General features: G+C 39.7%; 2 protein-coding genes and 1 long non-coding RNA gene across 10 annotated transcripts in view; 1 reads left to right on the top strand and 2 right to left on the bottom strand.

The window, feature by feature from the left end:
* Window positions 1-85: 85 nt before the first annotated feature.
* Window positions 86-21,597, bottom strand: mpp5b (membrane protein, palmitoylated 5b (MAGUK p55 subfamily member 5)). The gene is made up of 14 exons (XM_012869126.3): window positions 21,389-21,597; window positions 16,571-17,037; window positions 15,574-15,782; window positions 12,721-12,798; window positions 10,381-10,500; window positions 10,026-10,187; window positions 7,508-7,585; window positions 7,233-7,416; window positions 4,590-4,658; window positions 4,424-4,495; window positions 3,696-3,857; window positions 2,658-2,860; window positions 2,431-2,541; window positions 86-2,262 (listed from the first exon to the last, which is right to left on the bottom strand). Exons 2-14 carry the CDS (start codon window positions 16,896-16,898, stop codon window positions 2,086-2,088), a joined length of 1,953 nt encoding a protein of 650 aa, XP_012724580.2. The 5' UTR covers window positions 16,899-17,037; window positions 21,389-21,597; the 3' UTR covers window positions 86-2,085.
* Window positions 2,844-3,235, top strand: LOC118566143. The gene is made up of 2 exons (XR_004932835.1): window positions 2,844-2,931; window positions 3,106-3,235. It is a non-coding gene; the product is annotated as an uncharacterized LOC118566143 (long non-coding RNA).
* A 4,569-nt stretch (window positions 21,598-26,166) lies between the features above and the next one.
* Window positions 26,167-27,919, bottom strand: part of gphnb (gephyrin b) — a 137,382-nt gene continuing 135,629 nt past the window's right edge. For all 8 annotated transcript variants that reach the window (XM_036147293.1, XM_036147294.1, XM_036147295.1 and 5 more), the window contains one exon: window positions 26,167-27,484. In XM_036147293.1, coding sequence (XP_036003186.1) covers window positions 27,351-27,484 — 134 coding nt within the window. In that variant the 3' untranslated portion in view covers window positions 26,167-27,350. The remainder of the gene's footprint in view (window positions 27,485-27,919) is intronic.

Below are 27,919 nucleotides of genomic sequence, written 5' to 3'. Positions count from 1 at the left end.
TCTTGTCGATGTCGACAAAATAGCTTGGATTTAAAACGCCACGTTACGATGAGCAAATAAGAATAAAAAAAAAAATAACATCACATTGTCACATCTGAATTTATTAACACTGTTGCATAATTGTGCTTATGAATTACTCAATGTTTTACCATTTAAGAGTCGATAAAATAAGGTCATACTTGTATAATACAGATAAATGCCGCCTCGGCATTATTACACAGCATTACAAAGATAATGAAACAACCAGCCTGAAGTTTGCGTTATTGAAGTATACGGCGCCAGGCAAAGGCATTCATACCCCTTAAAACTTTTTTACACATTTTGTTACAAATGAGCCTCAGTGTATTTCATTGGAATTTTATGTGTCATAAAAGGAAGTCTTGTTTTAGGTGAGGGGACAACGGACATCTAGGAAGATTCCATGGTCAGATGAGACCAATATTGAAGTTTTTAGTGACTTTTGACAGAAAACTAACTCTACACACCACCCTGAACATGGCATCCCAACGGTAAAACATGATGGTGGCAGCGTCATGCTCTGAGGGGGGATTTTCTTCAGCAGGACCAGGGGAACCAGATGGCTGGGGATAGCAGAGGTTGATCCTGGAGGAAAACCTGTTTAAATGCTGCAAAAGAATTAAATATATAATCTACTTTTTAAGCCCTTAAAATACATTTTGTTGTGTTATTAGAGTCTTAAGGAATGCAGAACATTTTTATGTAGTCTCTCCAGGAGCTGTGTAGAAATCCTTAGCCATTCAGTTGGCTCTATTTTCTATTTTTTTTTTTTAACAATTACATCACAGTATCTGCTGCGGAGCTGCTAAACAAGGTAATAGATTTCCAGCTTTTCAGTCTTGCGAATCCCTCATTTTTATTTCTCTGAGCAATTTTGTAATCCAAGCTGAAGGATTTTGAAGCTACAAGTGGATAAGTCAAGAATGTTTGGTTGCATAGAACAGCATACTACAAAAATGGCTGACCGGGGTGAGATGGACCGCTCAGTGACCTGGGTGTGAAGCGCCCCCTTTAGATTTAAAGGGACAGCACCAAAACGAGTTGCTCTGCGACGCATCCCAGAATATGGGTAAAAAGGGGGAACGTGGGGAGGAAATCGACGAGGGATTCAGACCAAAGCATTGCAGTTCCACTTTAAATAGACCACAACTGAACGATTTAAAGGTGAAAAGCAGGATTTTTCCCCTATAAGACTAGGAAGCAGTTTAACCTTTAGATGAAAAGTATATTAACACATACAGAGCTAAGTACAATTGAGAATCTGTGACAAGACGTGAAAATGTATGTTTAAAGGAATCTCTATTTAATCTATCTGACCATGAAGGTTTTTGTTTTTTTGCAAATAAGAATGAACCAAATGAATCAGTCCCTAGATATGCAGACTTTCTACAAAGGACTTACAGCCAATTTGTGTCTAAACAGGTTTGATAACCACGTATCCTTTTTCTTGTATTTGATAGTTATTCACTAATTTGTGTTGATCCATAGCATAAACCCCAAATATATTCATTTGCATTCGTGGTTCTAATGTGACTAAACGGTAAAAAGCACAAGAAGTATAAATGCTTTTGCAAGGCAAATGAGACACAATACTGATACTGCGACATCTACAGCAGGGTTCTTGCTCTGAGTGGAAGAATTTACACTAAATCCATTAAATCTACAACTCAGGTCGTTGCCTGTTGATCAGGATGCCTTTCAAAAACTTGTCAAATGTGCCATTTCTGGTGTGGCACGCCCAGCTGTAACAATAAAGTATTTCAACTCTTGTCTAAAAATATATATTTACAATTATAAATAACTATAAGAAATAGGATAGAAATATATCTATCTGGAAAACAAACATTTTTGGATAAAACTAATACCAAACAGCCATCGAAAAATAGAGGAAAGTCATCCACAAAAGACAAACAACAAATACACTTGTGTCCATCCTGTAACAATTAAGCTCCAAAAAAAGGAAAATGTGCAAGTGAAAAATCCATCGCCACCTTAATACTGTCCGTCTCTTCTTTTTCGTTTCACATCTCATTCCCTGAGACTCTTCGTGTCGGGACACTGCAGCCTCTAGCAGAGCCAAGACGTTGGCACCCACTGCGGCTCCGTGTCCAGTTTATCTATCAGTCTCCGCAGCTCCTGGAACGCCTGGTCTGGATCAAAGTTAATGATGGTTGCATCGAAGAAGTGGCTGTAATTTAGCTCCATCTCACGGGCTTTTTCCGTGACCTCCTTCAGCTCCTCTGGCTGGGGGAAGAAAGCAGAACTGACACTTAAACGTCAGGCCTGAATGTTAGAGGGGTGCACGAGACGAACAAGCGGACAAGTTTTCTCTTTTTCTGGTCTGACAATGGGCAGAAGAGGGGAGAAAAAAGACAGAATGCCTTTCATGGTAAAGTTTGAAGGTCGGCTTACCTTTAGTGTTTTTCCCTCTGTGGCCAGCAGAGTGCGCAGTCGTTCTTGAGAAGGAGGAGCAATGAAGACCACGTACGGTTTGAGGTTGGAGGACCTTAGTACCGGCAGAGACTGGGAGGGAAAAGTGAGGCATGTTTTGGAATCTTTTGTGTTGGAAAATTTAAAATTTATGAACTATTAGCTGACAGTAATTGGATCAACAGAAGAAAATAAAAAATAAAATTCACCCTTGTGTGAAGGCATAGCAAACAGATGCGTCCAGAGTTGACGACGTGTCGGATAGAGTCTGTGCTGGTGCCGTACAGGTTTTTCTCATACTCCCCTGATTCAATGAACTTTCCTGCAGCCAAGTCTGTCTCAAAGGACGAGCGACTGACAAAATGGTACTCGCGTCCATTTTGCTCATGTATCCTTGGGTTTCTGGTCGTGTCTATGGAATAAATAGGGAGAGAACTATTAATATTACACCAGGTTCAAGAGCTTTCCACACTCAACTTTGCAGTTCTCAGTCCAAAGTGTGTGTGTGTGTGTGTGTGTGTGTGTGTGTGTGTGTGTGTGTGTGTGTGTGTGTATAGATCTATTTATCTATCTATATCTATATATATATATATATATATATATATATATATATATATATATATATATATATATATATGAAAGAAGAAAATAATAGAGGAGAAGGTTAGAGGAGAAAGGTAGGAGACAGGGACAAGGCCAGGGATGGAACCGAGGAAAAGAAGGGGGGATAGAAGGCAGTGAGGAAAGATACAAAGAAAGAAGGAAAGCAAATAAGAGAAAAAGTAAGAAAGGTGCCAGGGAAGGAAGAAAATAAAAAACATTATATACAAGGAGGAATATGAAAGAACAGAACAGAGAAAAGCAAGGGAGATGGAAAAAGATAGATGGAAGAAACAAAGGGAGGGAGGAAGGACACAAGATGGAACGAAGGAAATGCACAAAGGAGGTAGGACACAAGGAAGATAAGAAAGAAAGGACAGATGGGAGGAATAAAGTCTAACAAAAATTAGACAAGGGTATCTTATAGGTAATAGAAATTCAGATTTTTCCCCATAATCTTATTTTTGTTTTCAATCCTTATCCAGACCTAGAAAACACTGAAATAAAAATCCATATTTTTTCAAACTAGTGTAGAAAAATGTTAGTCAAAATGTTACCACTACCCTTTATTGTTTTCTTCTCACAAACCAGAGAAAACTGTCAAGATGTTTTTGCTGTTCTGTTGCTTAGACTGCGCACGGACTTACGTGGAACAGCGACGGCAAACTTCTCCGGCTCTATGGACAAGAGTCTCCGCCGCAGCTCGTCGTGGCCGCTGTTGGCGGGACCGACCAGAGCTATGGGGCGTTTTCGGTTAGCCGGCTGGTGGTAGAGGGACATTTCCTCGTAGGTCAGGATGTCGTCATAGTCTGAGGAGACAGTTCAGGAGGGCTTACAGAAACGCCGCTGACCCAGGATGCACTCACCGCCCTTAACGACGCTGCTCTCCTCCTACTTTTGACCTCGACCTCTTGCCGAAGGCGGGAAACACACAGCAGAGGGGAAAGGTACAAAACACCACGTCGCTAACGATCTTATCGTTTCTATTCACGAATCGGCAGCTGCTGGCCTCTGAGCAGTTTGATGTAACCCATTTGACGGTTTATGTTTGTACGTCGTAAAAGGTGCCTCTAGTTTATGTGCGGACCCTAAAACCGCATGTCCCTCGAAGCCACTTAAGCTCCCGCTGATCCAGTCTGCGAAGACGAGTCTAATCTGACTTGTGACACAACGAGTCTGAACAAGCTGCTGTTAGAAAGGCGAGGTGTGTCAACTTCAGCTTATGTGTGGGCGTAATGCTAGCGGCGGTGGACGTGTTGCGCTGAAACGGTCTTTCATACGTGCTAAACGAGGAATGATAGCGAGCTAAGCGTGCAAGGCAGGTCCAAAGCGAGGTCCCGTCTCAGACCACTAAAAGGAACAAAAGAAGTCTTACCATTGTTTCTGTTCAAGGTTGATGTGGTCTTTCTCCTCAGTTTCTTACTTTTCTTTGAACACCAAACCTTCCCTGAACACATGTTTAGACAAAGGGTTAAAAGACACTTTTTTTTTTATTTCACATTGTTAGATCACTTAAGACGTTTATAGTTTGCGGTTCTTACCTTGCTGTTCGCGACTCTTTTCTGGCGTGGTTTTCTTCAGGCTCTCTCTCTGTTGCTGGAAGCTTTTACCTGAAGTAAGACAGGAAAGTTGCTCACAGAAGTTAGATTTCCAACTAATGTACAGTACAATGCATTAGAAACGTATTTAGGTGTCTTGAGTTTTCCACATTTTCTAAAAAGCCACAAACTTCATGGCATTTTTCCCCCCATCTTATTTATTAGACCAACACAAAATAATTTATAACTGACAAATAAAATACAAGCATGTCTCTGCCAGCTTTATGTCACCAGAGAGTGAAGCTTTAGCAAAATACTTTAGTTCAAGCTCAGTCAGACCAGACGCGGACCCAATTTTCAAGTCCTGAAACAGATTCTCAGTTGGATTTAAGTCTGGAATTTGATTGGCCCATCCTGACCCAATTAGGGATGTTATCAGGCAACTTTTACCCCACTCTAAAGCCTTTTGCTCAATCATGCCGAGTAATTACCTCCACCCATCTTCCAATCAACTGCGACCAGTTTCCATGTTTCTGCAGAGAAAAAAATTCCCCACAACATGATGCTGCTACCACCATTTTTTTTTTTACCATGGCCATTGTGTTTTTATGGTGATGCACAGTGTTAGTTCCACTTCACCTGGTGTTTTGCATGTAGGCAAAAAAAAAAAAAAAAAAATCGATTTATGATTTCAGCTGACCAGAGCACCTTCCTGAACTTGGCCTGTACGTAAACTGAAACAGGGACTTTTTATTCCTCTGTTGTTGCTTCTCTTCCATAAAAGCCAGATTTGAGATTCTCTGATTAATCCTTTCCTGTCCAAGCCTGTTAGTTTAGATGGATCACCATTTCTTGGTAAGTGTACTCTTTTCATTTTTGGATATTAGACTGAACGGTGCTCTGTGAGAACTTAGCAGTTTGGGATGTTCTTTTATAACCTAACCCTGTTTTAAGCTACTCCACAACCGTTTTGCTGATCTGTCTGCAGTGTCCACCGGCCTTCATGCAGCAGTTTGTTTAAGTGGACTTTAACAGAGCAGCTGGATATATATTGACATTAAGTCACACACAGATAAAATTTTCTATAGGTCACAATTGGTTGCTTTGGATTTTATTTATGCGGAACCAGAATAAAGGGGGATAAGTACAATGTCTGCTTTCATTTCACAACCATGCACACATTTCTTCTGATCTATCACAGAGATAAAACATTCCAATCAAATCCATGTTTACGTTAGAAGGTTTTTGGAAGGCTACATTTTCTTTTTCTTGTTTCAAGGACTCCACATCAAAAAAGCAAAAGGCAGCCAACTTTCCATTTTTAGCACTTGTCTTTGTTTACTCGGACCCCCGACAGACTCTAGGTCAGAGTGCAATTACAAATAATTCCTAGGTGTTTGTTTTAAGCTGCTGGGTGTAACAGATGGTTGACAAATCTTTCCAGGAAAAGTAGAGCCAGGTTAGTCTTTTTCTCTCTTCAAACTCATTTGTAACTCGATTTCATGTAACAGCACGAGCTGCAGTGAAGAGTTGGGACATTAAGATATTCAGTTAATCACTTGTGGGCAACTCATGTATTAAGCTCTTAGCATTCATTGGTAGACTTAATATGAATCTTTTTAAGTAATACTTTTTATTTGTGCTTTTTTGCGGGGGGGGGGGGGGGGGGGTCATCCTTTAGAATGGCCAGTATAAACACAACCTTGACAATGCAGATTTACTCCACCACCATCACTAATTCATACTTATCCTTTATGAACATCAATATTCTCTTCAGGGGAGACCTGGTCCTCTAACACGAGAGCACAGGTCAGTTTTTCACTCAGCACGTTACCTTGTGTTGCTAAATGCGCCCTGAGTTAACAACTTGTCGCAACACGTCTACAGACAGTGAGATTTCCCCGATCCTATTAAGTTCGCAGCAAGCCACCTGTGCGACACTGATCTGATGAATGTTAATCATGTTTCATGCATGTTTCTCTGCTACATGACCTCTGTTTTTTCCCTCTATTGTTTATTGGTATATTTACACCAGTCTGAGGATAAATATAAAAATAAGTTTAAAATAAAATCACCCGTTTAGTGTCCAAAAGAGCCTTTCTGTTCCATGCCTGACTACACAAGAGTCTGATGTCATGTTTTTTCCTCCTCTTCTTACCTCGGCACAAGCATCGAGTCAACTTGTCATCGGTGCATACGTCTGTTTTTATCAGCCGGCTGGAGGTCAAAGCAGCAGTTACGCTGCCAGGTGGTCACCATGAATTTCAAGAGCACTGAGAATTCAGTCCAAGGCTAATTTTAGGTACAAAACAACTAAAATATCCATCTTTGAACTTCTATCACACCGTGAACAGGACTACACAGAGCTCTGCAGATATGGCTCCAATTCCATCGATTTGGCCCTCTTACTTTTGAGGCGGTACTGAAATGCACAGTTCATACAGCTCGTTTGCATCGTTCTCACCAAGGATTTAAATATCTGCTTTAAAAAAAGGTTAGGAAATATGTGAAATATGACAGGAACCTATATTAGATATTAAAATAAAATGCAGGGAAATGTATTAAAATCAAATTTAAAGAATAATTGCAACCTCCTAAAAAAAAAAAAAACAAACACGTTGATGAAGAATGCCACTGAGAGATTACCAGGAATGAGGCCAGCAAGAGGCTGGTTGTCCTCGTCTCCATCCCTGTACGCCTGCCACCAGTTGGGGTCATCCTGGCTAATAACATGGAGTATATCTCCTTTCTGGAAGGACAGTCCCAGCTCCCGACACGGCACGAAGGGGTCATCGGAGGGATCGTAGTCAAAGTAGGCTCGCACATGCATCTGAGGAGAGGGTTTACAAACAGCAGGTTTACTGGTTGTTTGCATGCCAACGGGAGTTCTCACGCACAATCTCACACCCTAATAGACTTACCACAGTGTGTCTGTGAGGAGCAGGTTTATTGTGTGAGCTCGGGATGAGGAGGAAGGTCAGGGTTCCCTGCATGTCTTGCTGTAGAAAGCGGGAAAATGATTGAGTGACGCACAACTTTGGTACATATGATCAGACCTTACTTCTACAACGGTTCCCTGCCAAAGGATTCACACTTCTTGAACGTTTTCACATTTTGTCATGTTCAGTAACATTTTCAGCGTATCTTATTGGGGATTTGACGTGACGGAACAACACAAAGTAGCAAATAATTGGGAGTAAAATAAAGCCAAAGCCTTTTTTTTTTACAAACAAAAACCTTAAAAAGTAGGGTGTGCATTTCTATTCACCCTTTTTTATCTAAAAGTCCATTGCTTACCAATTGCATTCAGAGGTTATATACCGGTAACTAGCAAATAGTCCAACTATGTCAAATTTGATCTCAGTATACATGCAGATTTCCTGTGAACCCCTTTAGAGGTTTGTGAAGACCAAGGAAGACACAAGGAATGTGTCTTCAAATCCTAAGCAGAGCAAGGATCCAAAAAGAAAATACTGTGGCACAACCACAAGCCTACCAAGAAATGGCCCGCCATCTATATTGACAAGCTGGGTGATGTAAACAATGAGAGAAGGTCAATAGTAACTAAGTTTGGAAAGATCCACAGCTCAGGAGGGAGAAGCTGTTGACCGGACAAACTGTAATGAATGTACTCCACAAGTCTGCCGTTTATGGAAGAGTGGTAAAAAGAAAGCCTTAGCTGTAAAAAAGACAGTTTGCCACAAGCCCTGCAGTGGAACACAAAAAACTTATGAAAGAAGGACGTCTGGTCAGACGTGACATAATTAAACTTTTTGGCCTTTATGCTGAACGATATGTGACAAAACCCACGTCATCCTGAACACACCGTCCTTACACCTTCATGCTTTCTTTTAGCTGGGACGGTGAGGCTGGTTGGAGTTGAGAAAATCTTTTAAAGGCTGCAAAAGCCTAGGTTACCTCCCAGCAGGACACCAACCCTAAACATGAAATGGTTTAGATCAAAGCATAGATGGGCCTAGTCAAAGTCCAGACCTAAATCCAGTTGAAAATGTGTGTTAACACTTGAAAACAGCTGTTCACAGATACTTTAGCCTTGATAGCTGGTATCCTGCAATTTTTAGATGTTTCCCTGGTCCACCACACCAGAATTAAATGGCTGAATTAGCTCCTTGGGTGCAGTCATGTTCTACGGAGTTTTAGCAATGGCTCTATAAGTTTGAAGCAGCATCTAAAAGCTGCAAGATACTGCCCCATAAAGAGCGGACTTTGACACCCCTGCTCTACAGCAACTCCATATGATCTTAAGCTAGGGCTGGGCGATATGGCTTAAAAATAAAATCTCTGACTTTATTATACCAAATCCGACAAATTGATGCCCCCGCCTCTTTTTTTCGTTTCCCCAAAAGGAATTAAAAATATAATTTTACAAACTTGCTTCTTTGTCTAGCATTTTGTCTGGGAGTTGACCTGAATTCAAAGTGCTACTAAATACAACCTGTAAAACAAGATGGCGGCCCTGCCATAGTAAACAACAAGACTATAACTAAATGTTTTCTGCTAGTGGTTTTACACAATGAGCTAAGAACAGGCTTCAGTTCACTTGTGTAAGTCCAAACTAACTTTAATAAAAAAAAGGAATTGAGTAAATTAAAGTGCCTCGTTTATGGTACAAAAAGGTTATATTTGTATATTTACAGTATATTTTCATAAACAAATATTCAGCATTGCATGCTGTTCTCTTCTTGGAAGCCCAATGAGTGCATTGGCAAAACAAAATCCAGATTTTCCAAAAATTAAATCTTAAATTTTTTTAAATTCGAATAAATCCATTTATCATCCAGTCCTATTTTAAGATATTCGGCAAAGGAGAATTACAGATTAAAGCCTCTATGTCCTTATGCATCTCAATAATCCAGGCAGAAAAATAAAAAAAATAAATAACATAATAAATGTTGAGTAGGTTCTCCAGATGGGTTCTGCTTTGTTGACGTTTTGTCTCCTCTCCAACAGACTTCTGCAGTCGGAGGAGTTCCAGGTAAAATCAGCCTTTTTGATTACAGCCTCTAGATGTGCAAAGTTGGTACAGACATGCTCTAAAAGACGTACAGCTGTAGCTGCAGTGAAATGTGGTTCTGCAAAGTATTTCCTCACGAGTGCGTGCCACACTTTTACATTTTTATTTATTAAAAAACATCTCTGAAAACCGGGTCACGTTTTAAGATAAGATAAGATAAAATAGTCTTTATTGATCTCACAATGGAGAAATTCACTTACAACTGTGCACCGCTTTGTGTCGGCCTATCGTGGTATGGTAGCAAGGCATCGCATGTTTTTAGGTGGATTAAACAGTTGTGTGAATGCTTTTCATGGTACTATGGGATAATGTTGGTGAAAAGTGGTTTAAAATTTGAAAGCGTTCATAAATAATCTAATCAGTGCTGCATGTTGGTGGACAACAAATCTGACAGTAATGGCTACCAGTAGATCATGGACTTCGTTGATGTGTTTTCCACGAATAGGAATCCCGTTGATTTCCAGGATCTCGTCTCCCTCGCTGAGGAGTCCGCTACGTTCCGCTGCTCCGCCTTTCACGACACGACTCACCACCACGTTGTCCATGTCGTTACGCACCGTCGCCCCCTAAAGGCAACACGCCGAAGGAGGGAGATCACAAACACTTAACGGTTGCTCCAATCTAAAAAGAAACTCGTCGCGTACAGTAAAGGGCTGATAATCAGGAAATAATATAGCCAAAGCAGGAGACTGGGTCGGAGATGTTGAGGCAGTGTGGAAAAAAAGCGTAATAATGATACTCAAACACGTCGTGTCTCACCAGAGGAGTGTCTCTGGCCTTCTGTAGCCGCACTAATTTGACCGTCTCTCCGAGGTACTGGGTCACGCTTTCCTCTGCGGTCTCCTGCACGGCTACGCTGTCATGAGCCTGCATCAGCGCCTGCCAGAGGAACACACAGACAGACATGGTAAAGGTCGTGCAAAAATATACGGAGAATCCCTTAGAAAGTTCAAAATGCAAAACTAGGGAGGAGGCGGTGATCCCACAGGCTGTGGCTCGTTTGAAGGAGCGATTCAGTGTCCCTTACAGAGGCAGCTTTAACCACAAGCCTTGCCATCATTTGTGCCTTTTCTTTTTTTTTTTACCTGGAGCTGTCCAAGCCAAGATTAGGTCAGAGATTGCTCCTTTAGTTACTTTAACGTGACACGCATTTTTGCTCCACAATTAATGAGCAATTTCTTTGTTTTGCAGCAGGGGGTCACAAAGAGAGCAGTCCCAGGCTAAGCTTAGATGTACGCACAATCCGTCTTAATCTCCCTCAGCATTTAGGAGTCAGAATGCAGGATCACACATCAATAAACAAGGGTGGCTTCATATCTTAAAAAAAAAACAAAAAAACAAGGTGTTCTAGATTTAGAAACCAAAGAAAAGGAGAGAAGTGGTCTAGAAAGGACCTTCACGCATGCCTAAATTATTTTGAATGTGGTCTTGTGTAGCGGTTACAACAGGATAGTTCAGGTGATTTTCTGCTTCCTGAAGAAACTGACATAATACGTTCTAATTTCTACACCATGAGTTTTTTTTTTTTTTTTGCATCTCATCAGAGAACCCTGCAGGCTACGGGGTTCTGACTCAGTAGAGAGCTTAATGGGACAGCGGGAAGTCGGTGGTTCACACGGTCACATAGGTCAAATATCTGAGCTCCGGTGCTCCACTGCGTGGCCCCTGAGCCAGAAAATCACACCCGAGGACTTTTCTCACCTGCCTGTCCAATGGATGACGGCTGTCTGAAAACGTTACTTCATTTCTCCTCGACAGAAACTACCTAAGCCAAAGATGGAACTGGAAACAACACAAGGTAAGCATCTAATTCTTTACAGGCTGAACCGGAGTGGCTGTAAACCAACGTTCGGTCCATCCATCCATCCATTTTCCAACACGCTTATCCCTCATGGGGTCGTGACGGGTGCTGCTGCCCATCTCCAGCTGTCAATGGGCGAGAGGTGGGGTACACCCTATACACGTCGACTCGAACCCAGTGCACCACTGTGCAGCCCACGTTCGGTCCAGTCAAACATATATGTGCTTCTAGCTTTTTTCAGTCTGGATAAATATGGGAGAAGTCCATTTGAGCATGGGAAAACGTTTGCGTTTCCTGATTCTTCCCACTGTTGCGTTTTCCAGAATAAAAGCAAAATATAGGAAACGACAATATTATGAGATGGAGACAAGCTTTTAATGCTCATAATCCAGAGGTAAAACCTTAAATACCATAAAGTAAGTAATCAAAATAAAAGGAAATATTCTTCAATTAAAGTCTGGAAAAGGTTGGTCTTTTCAAAATAGAAGTGATGTAGCAGCTCTGCTTGCAATGCCAAAAGGTTTAACCTCAAAGATGGAGCAAATTGTATCTAGAATAGAAAATTATTTATGTCTGTTTTGCAGACAACGAAACGGGACATTTCTCTTTACTCAACAGCGAACAGGCAAAATAAAGCCCTGGAAGTTCAACTTCAGACACGTTCTGACGAGTAGATTAAAAGAAGTAAATCCAGTCCTTATGCAGATAAGGTATTGCGACACAAGGAGCTAGGAAAGAGATTTGGATGAGAGTTGGAGTAGTATTATAACTCAAACACGTAGAGTATTTTACATAGAGTAACACAAAAGTTATTCTATTATTAAAAACCACCCTTTGCCTTCAAAACTTCCATCTGGCTGATGGACATAGCTCTGCAAAAAGAAACAACTATAAATGACTCCAATAGCCAATAAGCAAAAATAATTATTCCTTGGTTTAATTTTCTGGAGGAAATTAGTGAAGTTGATTAGTAATATTTCTTCATCACTGTCCTTGTCAAGTACACAGAAAGGGAAAGGACGTTTAAAAACTTCACAGTTGCCTTTCAGGCATCAAGATGTTAATTTGCTAAACCCTGACCTCTGACCTCCCAGTGGAAGGTGCAGGAGAAACAATTACCCTTTTGGAGACAGTCGTGTCTAACATTAATTATATTTCCAGCAGTCTAATTACTAGAATATTAACTAAATAAATGAGCTGGCCTGTGAGGCTCTGCAGTCTTGCGAGACACACTTGTGTTGCCTTATAATCACATTATAGGTCAAGAAAAAGTCACCGCTGGAAAGCTGATCTCTGACCTGGAGATGGGGATTGGTGAGCAGCGTGCTGAGCTCCAGGCCCTCCTTCTGCTGGCTCTTCTGGAGGATCCGCTGAACCTGAACAAAGGCACATTACAAGTCAGATAAATCTGCCACAAACATGCAGACCAGAGAAAAAAAAAATACTATTTTAAACTATCGCTAACCTATTCTTACGCTTCTTAACTTCGGCTTTAACAAAAATGTTAAAATCAATTTGGAAATGTTCTTCATCTATTTTGTTCCCCAGTTAGATTTAAGCCTAAAAAGGAAAAAAAGGGAAAAAAAGGAAAAAAAGAAAAAAAAAAGGAAAAAAAGAAGAAAAAAGGAAAAAAAAAAAAAAAAAAAGAGAAAACAAACAAACAAAAAAGATTTAAGCCTAATGTGTTTGTTTTTTTTAGAGCTCTCCAAAATTAATTACAAACTACAGTGAGATCTGAAAGCAGAATGAAAAAACGTCGTGGGCATACAATGACCTTCACACAAAAACTAACTTTTTTTTTTCCCCCACCGACTGTGGATCTCGTCTCACTTGTTTCGTTCGATTGGCCCTACTCCAGATTAAAACAAATCTGTTACCACCCAATTTTAATGATGGCGCAGTGACATTTATGGGAAGTAGGTCTGTCTTGTCACGGATTTGTAGGAACATGTGCAGAGTCACACATCATTCACCTGGCTACCGTCAGCTAGCTCACAGTAGGATTTCCACATTCCAGCTGCACCAGAGCTGACTCGCACTCTTGGGTTAAAAAAACATAAATAAACAAATTCTTGTATGTACGGTCATGTATAAATGCTGCATAATGTTAATGCTAGAACGTACAACGTAGCATAGCAAAGATTCCTTCTCAATAATATAGTTTATCATGTTCGGCTTTTAAAGCCTGTCCAGTGTATTTTGGATCCCCCGCCCCCCCATCTCTCCTTTTGTACGTTGTGTTTCTATTTTAGATCACAGGGTTCTTGTGTTGTCGGGCAAATTGGTCTTTTCTTACGCTGCCCTTCGGCCTCTTCATCTCTTGTTCAGAGCTTAGGTCATCCATTACACTAATCAAAGCTCTCACTAACAAGGTGACGCACCTTCCCCTCCCCCAGCGGCAGAGCTGCACCTCAGCCCACGCTGCTGTAAGCTGCTGGAGTTTCTTTTTCTGGCCGCGCAGATCCCGGCCCTTGTCCTGCGCCGTGCTGGCCTGCTCGGCGAGCGCAGAGGGATGCTGGGAGATTAGTCTGCGCAGTGGTCAGCGTGAGTATGGCGGCGCGTAGGGAGTCGGTTTTGTCTCACTGCGGTTGAACCGCTCTGTGTTTGTGTGAGTTAGTACATTTAGCGCTACGCTGAGTCTGTGTGCATGCAGAAAGCGCGAGTCTCACTTTCTTGTACCCAGTTCTGTAACAACTCAGGTAACAGCCCCATAACGCTAATCCAGGCTGTGGCTCATAGACTCTTTGGTCAAAACTGTTACAAGTCAAGCTGTAAAATAGAAATAATCTGAACCAAGCCGACAGTATGAGCTCCATATTACCATGGTTGATCAATGTTTTTCATGTCAAAGTTCCTCACTTTTCCTCCAAACGTCCAGAGTTGTCATTGCTTTTCTGCCTACTTTTAAAATATAAACTAAATTTCAGCTTTTATTTAATGCAGATTTTTCTACAGAAGTCAGACATTGAATAGGAGACCTGCCAAAACGAGAGGTTACACTTTATTTGAAGGGGTCTACATAAGACTGACATTACACTGTCATAAACATGACATAACACCTGTTATGAACCTAATTGACTCTTAATGAGTGTTTAGGACTGTTGTCATTAATTGTCATTCGGTAAATTATGACACTATTAAAGCAAAGTTGACATTGTTTAAAATGTCTTTTTTATGACAACTTGACATTAACAGAGACAAGGTTAAGTTTAGGGCTTGATTTGGGATTAGGTTAAATTTAGGGCTTGATTTGGGATTAGGTTAAGTTAAGGTCTTGGGGTTTTGTTAAGTTAAGGGCTTGTCATAACAAAGACATTTTAAACAATGTCAACTTTGCTTTAATAGTGTCATAATTTAGCGAATGACAATTAATGACAACAGTCCTAAACATTCATAAAGAGTCATTTATGTTCATAACAGGTGTTATGTCATGTTTATGACAGTGTAATGTCAGATGGATGGATTGATGGATTGATGGATGGATGGATGGATGGATGGATGGATGGATGGATGGATGGATGGATGGATGGATATGTACATAAATGAGAAGTAAAGACTTTGTGATGTCCTGCCTGTCGTAGGTAGCTGCAGCATATCATAGATCTGCTGCGTCACTACCTAACAACTCCTGTCATCCTCTCTGTCTGTCGACAGTGCCTGTGTGGTGGGACAAGCTGTTTTTGAATACTTCAGACAGCATGGCTCACTTCACAAGTCAAGTCGATCACACGTTTCGCATCAGCAAAGACGGTCTGGAAGCTGTCTAGTCAACGAAGGAATCACGTAAGACAGACAGATTTCCTGATTTAAATGTTTGCTTTCAGACACTTTCTGCGCTAACGATGTCATTTGGAAACCAAACAGCAGCGTCTTGACAGCAATCACAGCCATTTGGCTCCAACTCTTCTTTCCGATCTTTCTCTTTTTCCCGTCGCGAGCCGATACGCACACAGAGCGTATCTATCATGTTGGCAAAGCGTGAGTGTCAAACGTAAATTCAAACTAACATTCACAGAACTGACATGGTTAAAACATTGTGATTCAATATTCCAGACCCAGTTAGTCGTTTTTTTTTTTTCTGACTGAGAGCCTCCTGGAACAGTAACAGCTCCCGTTTACTAAACAAATCAGCGACATGAAGAGACTAATACCTCCTGGCAGAGATCCTGTGCTTGTAGTGTTAGAGGAGAGGTGGGACTGACTCTGCTCATCTGCTGGGACACAACGCTGTAGATCGTGTAGGCATTCCTGAATTCCTCCTTGGCCAGGAGATGCATTATGGCGTCCACATCCTGCTGGCTCTGGGAGTCGGTCAAGCAGTGCTGGACCCACTTCAGAACTTGCAGCAGCTCCTCCAGTTCTGACAAACAGGCACAGAGAAAGAAATCAGATCATGTTTTTGGAGAAGAAAAAAGGCACATAATAACAAATATCCCCAAAAAAAGAAAGCATGTATGAAGACGTATAAAAATAGAGTCAGATCCTCAAGAGGGTACTAGCTAACTTTAATTATGAAAACTTATTATAGGACATTCATATTAGGCAGATCCATATTTCAGACTATTTAGTCAACCGGATTTCTTCTCTGTCTTCATAGATAAGGTGCCATGCTGTCTACATCTTCTCTAATAAAGTTGATAGAGATTTAGCACAATTAAATACATACACACGCCTAAATTAACACAAACTAGAACTTTAAATGAAACTGCTTTAGGGGCAGGTTTAAATGAACACTATAGATGCACCAATCAATCAGCAAGAGATCAGAGTTAGCCCGTTTCCTCTTGATTGGGTCTGACATTGGTGTTGCTCAGCCCAAACACATTTTTCTAAATATCTAACTTCATTCAGCATATAATACTAATATAACCCAGGAATATTTCAAGCATATTTACTGGAGAACAGTCAGTAAATGTATTTATTGAGTTTGAAGAAAAGCGAGGGAATCAGACCCGATCGTCTGCCTCTGCTCAGCTTCTTCTGGGGATTGTTTTGACTCCTTTTGTTTTCATAGATATTTTCTTTTTTTGTAAAACATCATGACCCCTCCCTTCTGCCCTGACCTGCCTAGCTCTTTTCCTGTCGAGCCTTCCTTCCTCCATTCGCTCTCTTCAACCATCTCAAAGACGTCTCCTCTGCTTTACTCACCGACCACAGGATCCAGGGAGCCCCCTTCTTTGGCGGCCTTTTCCTTCCCATCGAACGTAGGGTTGTCGATGCCGATCTTCGGGTTCTGCGACAGCTTCTTGAGCCTCAGCGAGGCGTTGGGATCGATGTCGTGCTTCCCCTTGCTGTCCTCCTGCCTCCGCTTCCTCAGCTCCTCCTGATAATGCTGGATCCTCTCCATGTGGGCGCCGCAGTGTGGGGATTTGGTGAGGCTACCTCCCTGCCCCGGACAGTCCACAGCCCTCTCCCTGTGGCTCAGCGCCGGAGCTGCAGCCTCTTGAACATAACCATTCGTACGGGATGTGATCATCCCTGTTGCAGCAGGGTACCTTTTAAACAGCCCCAGCGTTTTCCGGAGGTCTGCCGGAGCTTTATGGAGGAACCTCTGCTCAACTTAACAGTCAGATCCCATTACGGGACGTTGTCCTTTGTGCTGTTCATGTGATATCCTGGAATACAAACACAACAGATTGGTTTTTATCCAAAGTTTGTAAACCGGTCCAGAAAAGAAATCAAAGGGTCGGCCCCTAATTTTTCATTTAGAGGAGAAGACTCCAGGGTGGTTGGGAGGATGTCGACTGGGCTTGGGAGGGTTTAATGTTTTTTTTTAAGTGATGTTGATCCTGAAAAATTAAAAAAAAAAGTGTAAAAGACGGCCACAATTGGGTAACCCCGCCTGCAAGCTGAAATCTCGCAGTATTTGTGCGTTCACGAACATGTGGGAATCCATCTCGTCCCGCTCCCACCTCATCCATTCGTGGCTGACCCAAAACGGGTCGGGCCAATCACGTTGGAGTATTACGGGTTAAGGCGGTAGCTGTGACGAAAACAAGAGCTGCTGAGCCCACTGTAGTTTCTCATGCCGCCTGTTGATTACGACATTTTTATTTGATATCGTGACTAAAACCAACCTTTGGCAGGCGGGCAATAGGTGTCGCTTCGCCCAATCAGCTCACAAAGTTCTGCTGAATGTCCCTCCTTTCCCCCAACCGGATTCGATGGGAGCAGGACCAGATTGGTAATGTGCAGAACAGAGAGCGTTACACGTTATCAATCAGGCTAGCCAGGTTAATGATGGGGAAGAAGATGGGTAAATGGGAGAGTAGAAAATGTGTGTTGTTGTAAAATAAGCTCTGATATTCCTGATTTTATTCACATAGAATGACAGGACCTTGTTACAGTCAGGAATCGGATGAGCTTGAACAGAAACAATCTGAATTAATTTAGTCAAAACGAAACCTTTGATTTTTTTATTTTATTTTATCATTCTAGCTTATTATTTAGCGGTTTGGCAGCCGTATGAGCAGCAACGGTACTGGACATTCAGGTATAAAAGCTAAAGCAGCAGAAGAATTATCATTTTTTTAAAAGAGTTATTCCTTTTCTCAAAACACTAACATATTTTTAACATCTTAAAGATTGTGCTAATCGTGACCTCCGCTAGCGCAGGGGTAGTGAGCACGACCCATATATACCGAGGCCTTGGTCCTCGACGTGGCTGACCCGGGTTTGAATCCGGCCTGAGGTGTGATATGTAGACATAAAGAGCACGCGAATGTCCATCCATCCCACGGTCAAGGATGGAGATGGGTCAAATACCTTCATCTTCAGAGACGTGTCCTAAGGTCTGGGGAACCATCATGAGTATCGTCACATTTGACAGAAATAAGGAGAATTTTACAACCTTGAGGACACCATCCCAACAGTGAAGTTTTTTTAGAGCTTGTAGGTTTTCCAAATGAGCAAATAATCTTAAGCGTACGACTAAATCAGTTACAAAGCGGCTTTAAGACAACAAAGTCAACTTTATAGAGTAGCAGTCAGAAAGCGCTGATCTCATTTCCATGGAAAAGAAAGGAATACTTTCTCTAATTTGTTTTTGCAATTAGAAAATACAAATCATTTTGATACCTAAAACAGGTTCAGCCAGATTCAGTGCCAGACAGTGACAATAAAAAAATCTGTTTAAATAAAGTGCATGTAAGTAAAGTATATTTATTAAGCGCCTTTCATAGACAGAGCAATCACAAAGAGCTGTACGGAAAACCAATTAAAAACAATAATCAAAATAAAATAATATAAATAAGATAAAATTACAATGAAACTAAACATTCAACAAAAGAATTGTTTAAAAAGAAAAAGTTTTTGTAAATATCCTTTCTAACTATAAGACTAACACTGTTACATTTGGGCTGAATATTGCAATTATGGCACTAGTTGTGATTTACGCCACGATTCTCTCGCTACTCATTTTCTTTCGTCCCCACCGCCATCCCTGAGCCTTAGCATGTTCTTCAAAAAGATTTAGATCAGGGTGGCATTAAAAACTGAAAGTCCATGACACTGGCAACATATAGTATTGGCAAACAGAGTTTTTCGCATGGCATGGGAAGCATAATAGCCAAATTAAATAGTGGTTGCTATACCTACGTTTTTCTGGGATTATAAGTGTCTACTTTTTTCTGTTTGACAACATTTTAATGTTATTATGAGATCTATGCAACACTATCAAATTTATTTGAATTATTCACAAGATGAGGATAAGTAGGTGATGTGTCTGCACATATTAACAACCTACTCAAGAGATGCCATATTATATATATATATATATATATATATATATATATATATATATATATATATATATATATATATATATATATATAGCTGGTTGGGACCAACTTTTTCTCAGACCTGCTCTCATCTACTAACCATATATATTTTAACATTCTGGCCTCCATCACCTTTATTTCTCTCCTCTTCAGCTTCATTCGGCCATTTGCCTCACCACACGTGTTCCCAACTGTCCGGCAAGCATTTTTTTTTTTTATCACAACTTGACTGACCAGTGTTGTGACCATCGTAGATTAGGGTCTATTTTTAGGAACTCTACACGTAAGTCTGGATTTGAGGGTCAGACTGAGGCATGTTGACGAGCAGCTTGTGTCAGGTCAACTTGTGGAAAAAAAAAAAAAAAATCAAATCAAATATGTTATGAATGATTATCTCATGTGCCACAAAATCCCTGACATTCCCCAAATTTAAAGGGCCCCATACCAAGTCGTTAGAGCTAATAAGGTCTGGTGAGTCTATCACTGCGTCTACTAAACCCCTCCCCTACAGAGGCATTTAGCAGTATTTAGTGTGGCCGGGCACTGCTGACAAACAGCAGAGACTGCCAGGAGACCATCTGTTCTCATGGGCTTAATTAAGCTTGGGATCTCGGTGGCTACAGAAGGGATGGGATACTGAGACGCGACAGATCCACCTAGGTAGAAGAGCAGGATGGCCTGGATGTGCAATTGCCACACAGACAGAAGCAAACGGCGCAATTTAAAAAGTTGGGTGATAACAACTTTGAGCCCTGTGCAGAATTTCAAAAGGTTATTAAATACGTTCGTGAAATAAAAGAAAGAACTGATCAGGTCACGTGTTAAGGAACCAAATGGTATCACTAAATCCGCTGAAATGACACAAACTAACAACGATCTATATAAAATGTGGTTTGCATGAGGTCATACAGCACCACGTACTGTATTTTACTAGGTTGAACGGTAAACAAACATTTAACTTCCTAATATAAAGCAGCATTTCTTTCAGTTTTTACATATGTATGTCTCATACAATAAACTAGGAATAAAACGTAATATGTTTAACAGCGCTGCAAATTAAATGTCCTTCCCAGCAGCTACAGATGAATATGCCTGCTTGTAATATATAAGCTTATTTTAAGCTTTCACTGCGAGTGTTTGGTGGCTACTCTCAAATATACCTGCAGCAAAATAATGTATTGTATAAAATAATGTAAGATTTTTTTTCTTCATCTTATTTTTTATGTACTTTATTTACATGCACAAAAACAACAAAAATGACAAACAAAACCAGTGACTCTAAAATCTAGGCGTTTGTTTTTATATTTGGTGGGTTCTTTTTGTGTATTTGATCAAATTAGTGTTTATTTTAGATGATGTTTAAAGTGTTTTATTTGCCCTTTTTGCTAAGTGTTTACACAGGTATCCAATGTCTCTTACTATATGACAGAATTGTGTACATCTGTTATTATTGTTTTTTAAAAAAAATCCCTTCCAGTCTATTTTAAATTTTTTCATCTGCCTCGAATCTCTCTTAAAAAGACTTTGTTACGTGTTTTATTCAGTAAACATTAAGAAAAACAGAAACAACCTCAGCACTAACAAAGCTCAGAGAGAAATTAGGTTTGTACTTAAAATGGAAAAATTGTAGTGATAAAAAACTAAATAACAGTAAAAGAAAAAAAAAAGGGGGGGGGGTATTTAAAAAAAGAATATAATTTAAAAAAGAAAAACAACAGTAAACTACCAGAATATTTACACGTTCAACAGGGCGAGGAAGAAGTATAAACCTATCTTAACCCACCCTTTTCCACATCATTCCAAGCACTTCATAGTCTTCTTCTTTACCCCTTTGACTTCTAACAAATACATTTGAAAGTTTCCTTCTAATTTCTCTAAACGTAACGTGGAAAAAAACGTTTCTGTTGATGTAATAATCTCGTTTTATCTGAACCACTTCTACTCCTCAACAAGTCGTTGGTTGAACACTAATTACAGTAAGTGTAATAATATAGAACCGGAGGTAGGATTCTGTCTTTTACGAGCTTTATAAAACGTATCACAGAAATATTTGGATTTATATCATATTATTTATTTTGTTTCGCTCCTGCGCCAACGTGGGACTTAGCTTAGCAGAGCAGAGCAGACGTAGCGTTGTACCGCTAACAACAACGGTAGCTGTCCCGTAAAGTTGCTTAGGGTCACTCACCACTTCAAAACCAGCGAGCCGCTTCCGTTTTCGGCTTGACGAAGTCGTTCTTTGACTGTCCAGTTGTGTCCATGCAGAGATAAACTGGAAAAAAGCATTCACCTTTCAACCCAGTCTGGACGGGACGCGTCCAACAGCTACGAGAACAACAGTCGGGACACTTGTGGCTGCGGAGCTGCAGTTGGAGGAGCTGCGCCGGTTGTTGTGAGCCGTTTCCCTGGCAACACTGCAGCTCCACAGCGCCGCCTCTAGGCCAATCACATAATAACCCCCCTTTAATTTTATTTTTTTTTTACAAAATTTAAGTCAGGGGTGTCCAATCTTTTCGGTACATGGGCCAACATTGTCAGGTCAAAGGAACTCGAGGGTAAAAAAATTAGCAATTTTTAAAGCAATTTTTTATTCCCCCCCCCCCCGCTCTACAAAATACAATCATTTTAAATAAATAAATTAATCACATCGTAGACCTAAAATAAAAATAAAAAAGGTTTTACTCATTTGTTGTATTCATCCTGTTTGCAAATTGTTTTGAATAATTTAATTTGACTCTTTAGCAATATTAAACTGAATTATTTCTGGTCTAGCAATAAGACCAGTATTTGGGTCGGTTGTTCTTTGAAAACACTTGCTGTAATTAGCCAATTTTGATAATTGAGTTCTTTCAAAGCAGATTTTAATGCACCAAAGTTTGTATTTGAGTAATTTATTATCACTGGATAGATCTTACTATGAAATAAATTAAAGAGAATGTCAAAAGTGTGCTTATTAAAAGATGAATACTTTGTGTTGTAGTTAACATTTTAAATTGTAGGATTTTAACTTTTTTGTAAGAATTTTGCCCTAATTAGAAACTAACATCTTCTATCTGCATCAGCCACCTGCGCTGGAGGACCAAATCTTTCTTGAAATGCAGCTGGGGGGTGGGGGGCACCCACCCAAAATCAGTACAGGGGCCACAAATGGCCCCAGGGCTGCACTTTGGAGATGTGGGATTTAAATGATAAACACATCGTAACATAACATTTTAACAATCAAGAAATACGAAAATTTAATTAGATGAAAGATAAAGCGATGAAGAAATGGCAATGATATTGCCAACGGTGAGACGCAAACACTAATACTAAACACAATACACATAAATAGGTAGGATTTTTTTTTCCAAAAAGAAAACTAAAAATATGTATGTGTTTCCAGATATTAGTATACCAAATTTGAAGCACAAAGTAGATGTTTTATCAGTCTTTTTTTGCAGGAGATGGTGTTCCAACTGTTTACCGTTCAAAATACCACCATAACTTACAGTAGAAGTTATGGTGCCATCTTGTATTTAAGAATACAAGATGGCTAAAAATTTTCTAATCACATGTTCCAGATGCTTCCCGTTGTCTGTAAATCTAAAAACACACATTGTTAAGCAATTAACCCATCAACGTATATGCAGAACAATACCATGCATTCCTTCTCACATTTTATGAACTAACTTGTAAGTCCAGTCAACTAGTGGAGCGCGGTCTTTGAGGGAAGAGGAACGATATAATCTCTTCTACATAGGTCTTGAGATTTTCCATGATACAGTTACATGTAAGACAGTAATGCAGTAAAAGTTACTTTACATAAAAGTGAAAAGGTTCTTTTGAATTAAAGTTAATTTAAAAATAACAATTAACAAAAATTTAAAAAAAATTAATTACTCCATAAGATTTTACTTTTTTAGGGGAAACATCTTTTTTTTTTTAATTCTCATAGAATATCTCATTACAGAGCTAATATGAGTATAAAATATACAGACCAAGGCAAGGATAGTTGTTTATGAAACTTATACATTTTTTAAATTTTGTTTATTAATCAGGTATATATATAATCAGGTGTATATTAGCTTTAATCTAAAAGGAAACCGTCCTTTATACAGGATTTTAGCTCTCATAGCTAATTTCCATCTCACTCTTACACACAAAAACATATTATACTAACAACCTTACAAAAAACAATGCAGAATTTATTTTCAGTTACAATAATAAAATTGCAATGTACCTAATAAAAGGAAAAAAGAAAACATTAAAAATAAAAAATATTACCACACCCTTCAATTCACTACTCACACTACTTCTTTCAGAATTTTTTCCTGATGTCACAAATTTTGACTGCTTGTATAACATGAAGAACAATCTTGACAATATATTTAAATACACTGCTTAAAAATTAACTGTGACTAACCACATTTTGTTTCAATCCTTTGAGCCACACACAGGGTTAATAACCATCAGACACACTAGGTAGGCTAATAGATCTCAAAATGCAACACATCATGCCCCAATCTAGAAAGAGAGGGTCAAAAAATGATGAGGAAACAGCAGCATTGTTTGCAAGTTATTGCTGCCATTAACTTTGGTTAATTGTAGTCCAGTACTTTACTGCTTACCTGTTTCTTTCCTAAATGGAGTTGTTTTACTTTCACTGATTCAAGGTTATCTAAGCTTTTTTGCCATCATAGAAAAAACAACATCATCTGGAACATTTTTATAGTGGTTGGAATATAATAGTATGTTTTTTCTGGATGGAGTAAATAGCTATCTTTCCATCCAATTGTCATGTGAATTTTGACCAAAATTTTTAAAATGTCACAAAAATGAAAATGCAAATTAGGTGTGCTTCCATCATTCGATCTGGAGGCAATTAACCAGGATAAGCAAAACGTAATTTTGTCTGAAGCTGATGATTCGCATGGCTGTAATAAACAGGAAGTAGAGGCTACAAACTAGCATGGACTACACATCATAACAACAGACATTGCTGTTTTCCATTCAAAATGTCTGGAATGTTGTTTTTTTCCCCCACCATTGAGACACAGAAATGCTTTGGTTTCTTCCTCAGTCCACACGTACCTGTTGAGTTTCCAGACGTGTGAATATCTCGGAGGACGCCGACAGCGGAAACAGCTGATCAGCCATGAGGTAAGTGTTCATTATGTCAGAACTTATTTGGCAAATGTGTTTCCATCTCCTGTTTAGAGCATTAACTCTTTCTTGGAAAAAGTAAAAAAAACAAAAAAAACAAAAACAACTCAAATGGGAATTATTTCGAATTTTGCTGTTTCCATTAACTTTTTCTAACTCGATACTTCAAAATGCACATAAAAAAACTTTAATGGAAACATTGATGGGAGGATTTCTATCATTGGTGTTCTCTTTCACTTAGAAAGGACTTAAGGCCCTTCTCTTATTTCTTGAACATGTTTCACTTCTCAAAAGGCCTTTTCAGTTCAGAACATGGTTGGAAGTAACAGGCTTAAGCATTTTGCAGCCAGAACAACTGTAGTCACCAATGAGCAATTAGTAGATGGGAGTCACTGGCTTTACTCTCGACTCAGCTCACTGTTTGAGTCGTCGTAGCTCGACGATCCAAACATGCAAAGTTGTTTTGGTCACATGCTCCAAGGTGTTAATTGCTGAAAAAGCACTTGGGGAGATGAGTCAGGACTTCAGAGTGGTTTTTTGAAAGCTTGAATCTGAGGCTACTCTCCTTTGATTAGATGGCTTAATTAATTCCTCTCTCAAACCACTTGTCTTGTGTATCCAGATTGTTCGAATTGCTGTGTTCAAAGGAATTTCCCTTGTCCATGAGATGTAAATGAACTGTTGACTATTGACCTGGTGAGTTTGCTCCTCTGTGTTGGGCCGTTTGTTTGTGTAGCATTGATTTTAAAATGCACTGGAACTTTATTTTTTTTGTTGAAAACATCCTTATTAGTCGGTTGGATCCTACAGCCACATACTGAATCAACGTTTTTCCGCTTCTTCTTTTCTACTTCGGTGGACTGAGTGATTTCTTGAAATTCTGGGTACCTTAACATCGGCCCAGTTAGGGCTACCCATGGGTTTGAGTCTTGAAGTCTTGATGTGAATGTGTTCGCTGTCCTTCGATTCCGCCTTCGTGTGGGGACCTGTTTGGCTGGATGCTGAACTCTGCAGCATCATCAGCTCAATGATCAGGGGTTAATTTCGTCAACTTGCCTTTAACTTAAGCCCTTAGGACAGTGCTTCAGTGTCTAACAATGTCTTTCTTGGATGGAACCAAAGACTAAACAATTTCTACTGTCAACTCTGTGCTCTCTGTTGTTTGTTTTCCCATCTAAAGCACTTCGGGCTCAGGGCCTCTGTGTGAAACTATCCCTTTCATGGGTGTTATCATTGATTGAGCTATTGATGCCATTACCCCTGCATTATGTCTTCTTTCCTTTCCCACAACAGGTACTCCAAGCCCAATGGTTCTGTGTCTCTCCTGGATGGACTCATTCATCGACCTATTGCTGTTTTAAAAAAAAAAAAAAAAACTGTGTTCTCTTTGTTTTTCTTTCCCACAGAATGTACTCCTGGCCTAGTGGTTCTGTGTCCTAGATTGACTCATCAATTGAGCAGCTTATCTATGTGTTGTCTTTGGTTTTTCTTTCCCATTGAAAGTACTCTTGGCACCCCACTTTGGTGTTTTACTGTGTCTTTCTTGGGTGGGCTCTTTGATGGAGAAACACATTCTCTTAGTATAAAAGGATTGCTTTAAGTCAATCCCTTACAGTCATATGTGCTTCCTCAGATATATACCCTTCTTTTTTTTTTTTTTACCAGTGCCAAAAACTGATAAAATATTTGTTATACCCTTTCAGTTACTGATTACCCAAAGTGTATAAGCTATAAAACCTTCTGCACCAATGACAAAAACCTCCCTCATTTTTCATAGATACATTTTATAAAAAAAAAAACAAAAAAAACAAAAATCAACAAGAACCCTTTTTTACATAATGATCAAGGATTTTTATTATCTTAGTCTCTTTCATCAGTTTCATATCATTACAGAAAATGTTATAGTACAGCGTTGATCAATGTCTCCTCATTGCTTAATAATTTCCTTAGGAGTGCTGGTCACATATATCTGTACAATATGGTTATTTTTTTCTGTACATTTCTTGTGAAGTTTGTTAAAAAGGCTGTCAGCACTTAAAGAAGCTGTTTCTTTTCTTTGATCTTTTTTTTTTCTTAAATAGTTGATCAAAAAGAAAAAGAAGAACAAAACAAAAATGATAAATTCTCCCCGGCTCAGCTTGTCACCTTGGTGGGGTCTGGGGCTGAGTTTAAGTGAATATAAGGAAGCTTCAGGGTCTGGGCCTGACTGGTGTGGGGTTGCACCCAACACCCAACCTCCCCCCCCCACCCCCCACCCCCAACATACCCCTCCCAATAACACCTCCTTCCTGTCCAGGCATTTGGCACTGCGCACATAAACAAGACTCACAAGATAAACAACAAGCAAAGCTCTTTGTGAAGCCATTATGATGCATACTAATGAGGGAAAAACAGAAGTGTCACCTTGATTGGCCCTCAGAGGAGGAGGTGGCCTTGATACGCAGCCTCTTTCCTCTAAACTGAGCACCGTAGGAAATCGGTAGTCTTCCATGTTTTCTTTACTTTCAAAAAACTGATTTTTTTTCCACTAAAGATGAGAAAATAATAATTTTCTTTTTTTTTTTGTCCTGGCAGGCACCTACAGCGGTCTATTAAAATGCTACTGCTATAGATAAGGTCTAGCATTGAACACACAAAGCAATTGCAATGAAAGGAACAAAGTTGCCTTAATATAATAATGATAATAAGAAGAATAATGATAATAATAATAAGAATAATCATAATAATATATTACAGAATAAATCTCTTTTTATAATTAGATTTTTTTTCATTAAAAGTTATATTTTCTTTGTTTGAAATACTATAATCTTTTTAAATTATTTTTTTTTAAATATGTATCTAGGATGTGATCAAGATGTTGACTATACCTCAACGTTATCCAAATCAATAAAAACTAGCTGTGCCGTTGCATATTACAGAATAGTCAATGATATGTGGACATGCACCGTGAACCACCCATTCCAACGCTCGCTATGTGTGACGTCGTCCTGCGTCCCCCTCTGATGACATCATAGCCGTCCGATGACCATGACGTCGACCACCTCGCCCTTGTGCAGCTCCACGTATTGCTCTGTTTTTGGAGGTAGCATCAGGAGCCCGTTGGCACTTCGCATGCTCATCAGTCTGCTGCTCACCTGGTTCCCTGCAACGGGGAGGAGACCGAAGCAGACGGCACACATGAGAACCAGTTCTATGCACAAGTTAAATAATTCCTAGAAAAAGCAATCATAGGCATTGATCTTGACATACAATCATGATACAAACACAAACCACACCGGGTTGTTTTCTGAATTTTATGTGAACGGCCTGGGATAAAATTGAGGAACCGTTGCCCCAATATTAAAGTTAGTAAGAAACGACTTACACTTTTTATTCAAAAAAGACTACACATGCCTGTATGAAGATGGCAGGGGCTGTGGATTCGCCAGGTGAAGTGAATGAATGAAACATACAGCACCTCCCACATTTATTTGCTTCCCTGGTAAAATCCTGACATTAAACTGCTTTTACTGCAGTTGCATAATCTCACTCAAAAAAAAAAAAAAAAAAAAAAAAAACACAACCCCAAAACAAACAA

The sequence above is a fragment of the Fundulus heteroclitus genome, chromosome 15 (genome assembly GCF_011125445.2).
Source record: "Fundulus heteroclitus isolate FHET01 chromosome 15, MU-UCD_Fhet_4.1, whole genome shotgun sequence".
NCBI lineage: Eukaryota > Metazoa > Chordata > Actinopteri > Cyprinodontiformes > Fundulidae > Fundulus > Fundulus heteroclitus.
Note: the sequence above shows the minus strand (reverse complement) of the source record. Positions and strands in the feature narration are given on the sequence as shown.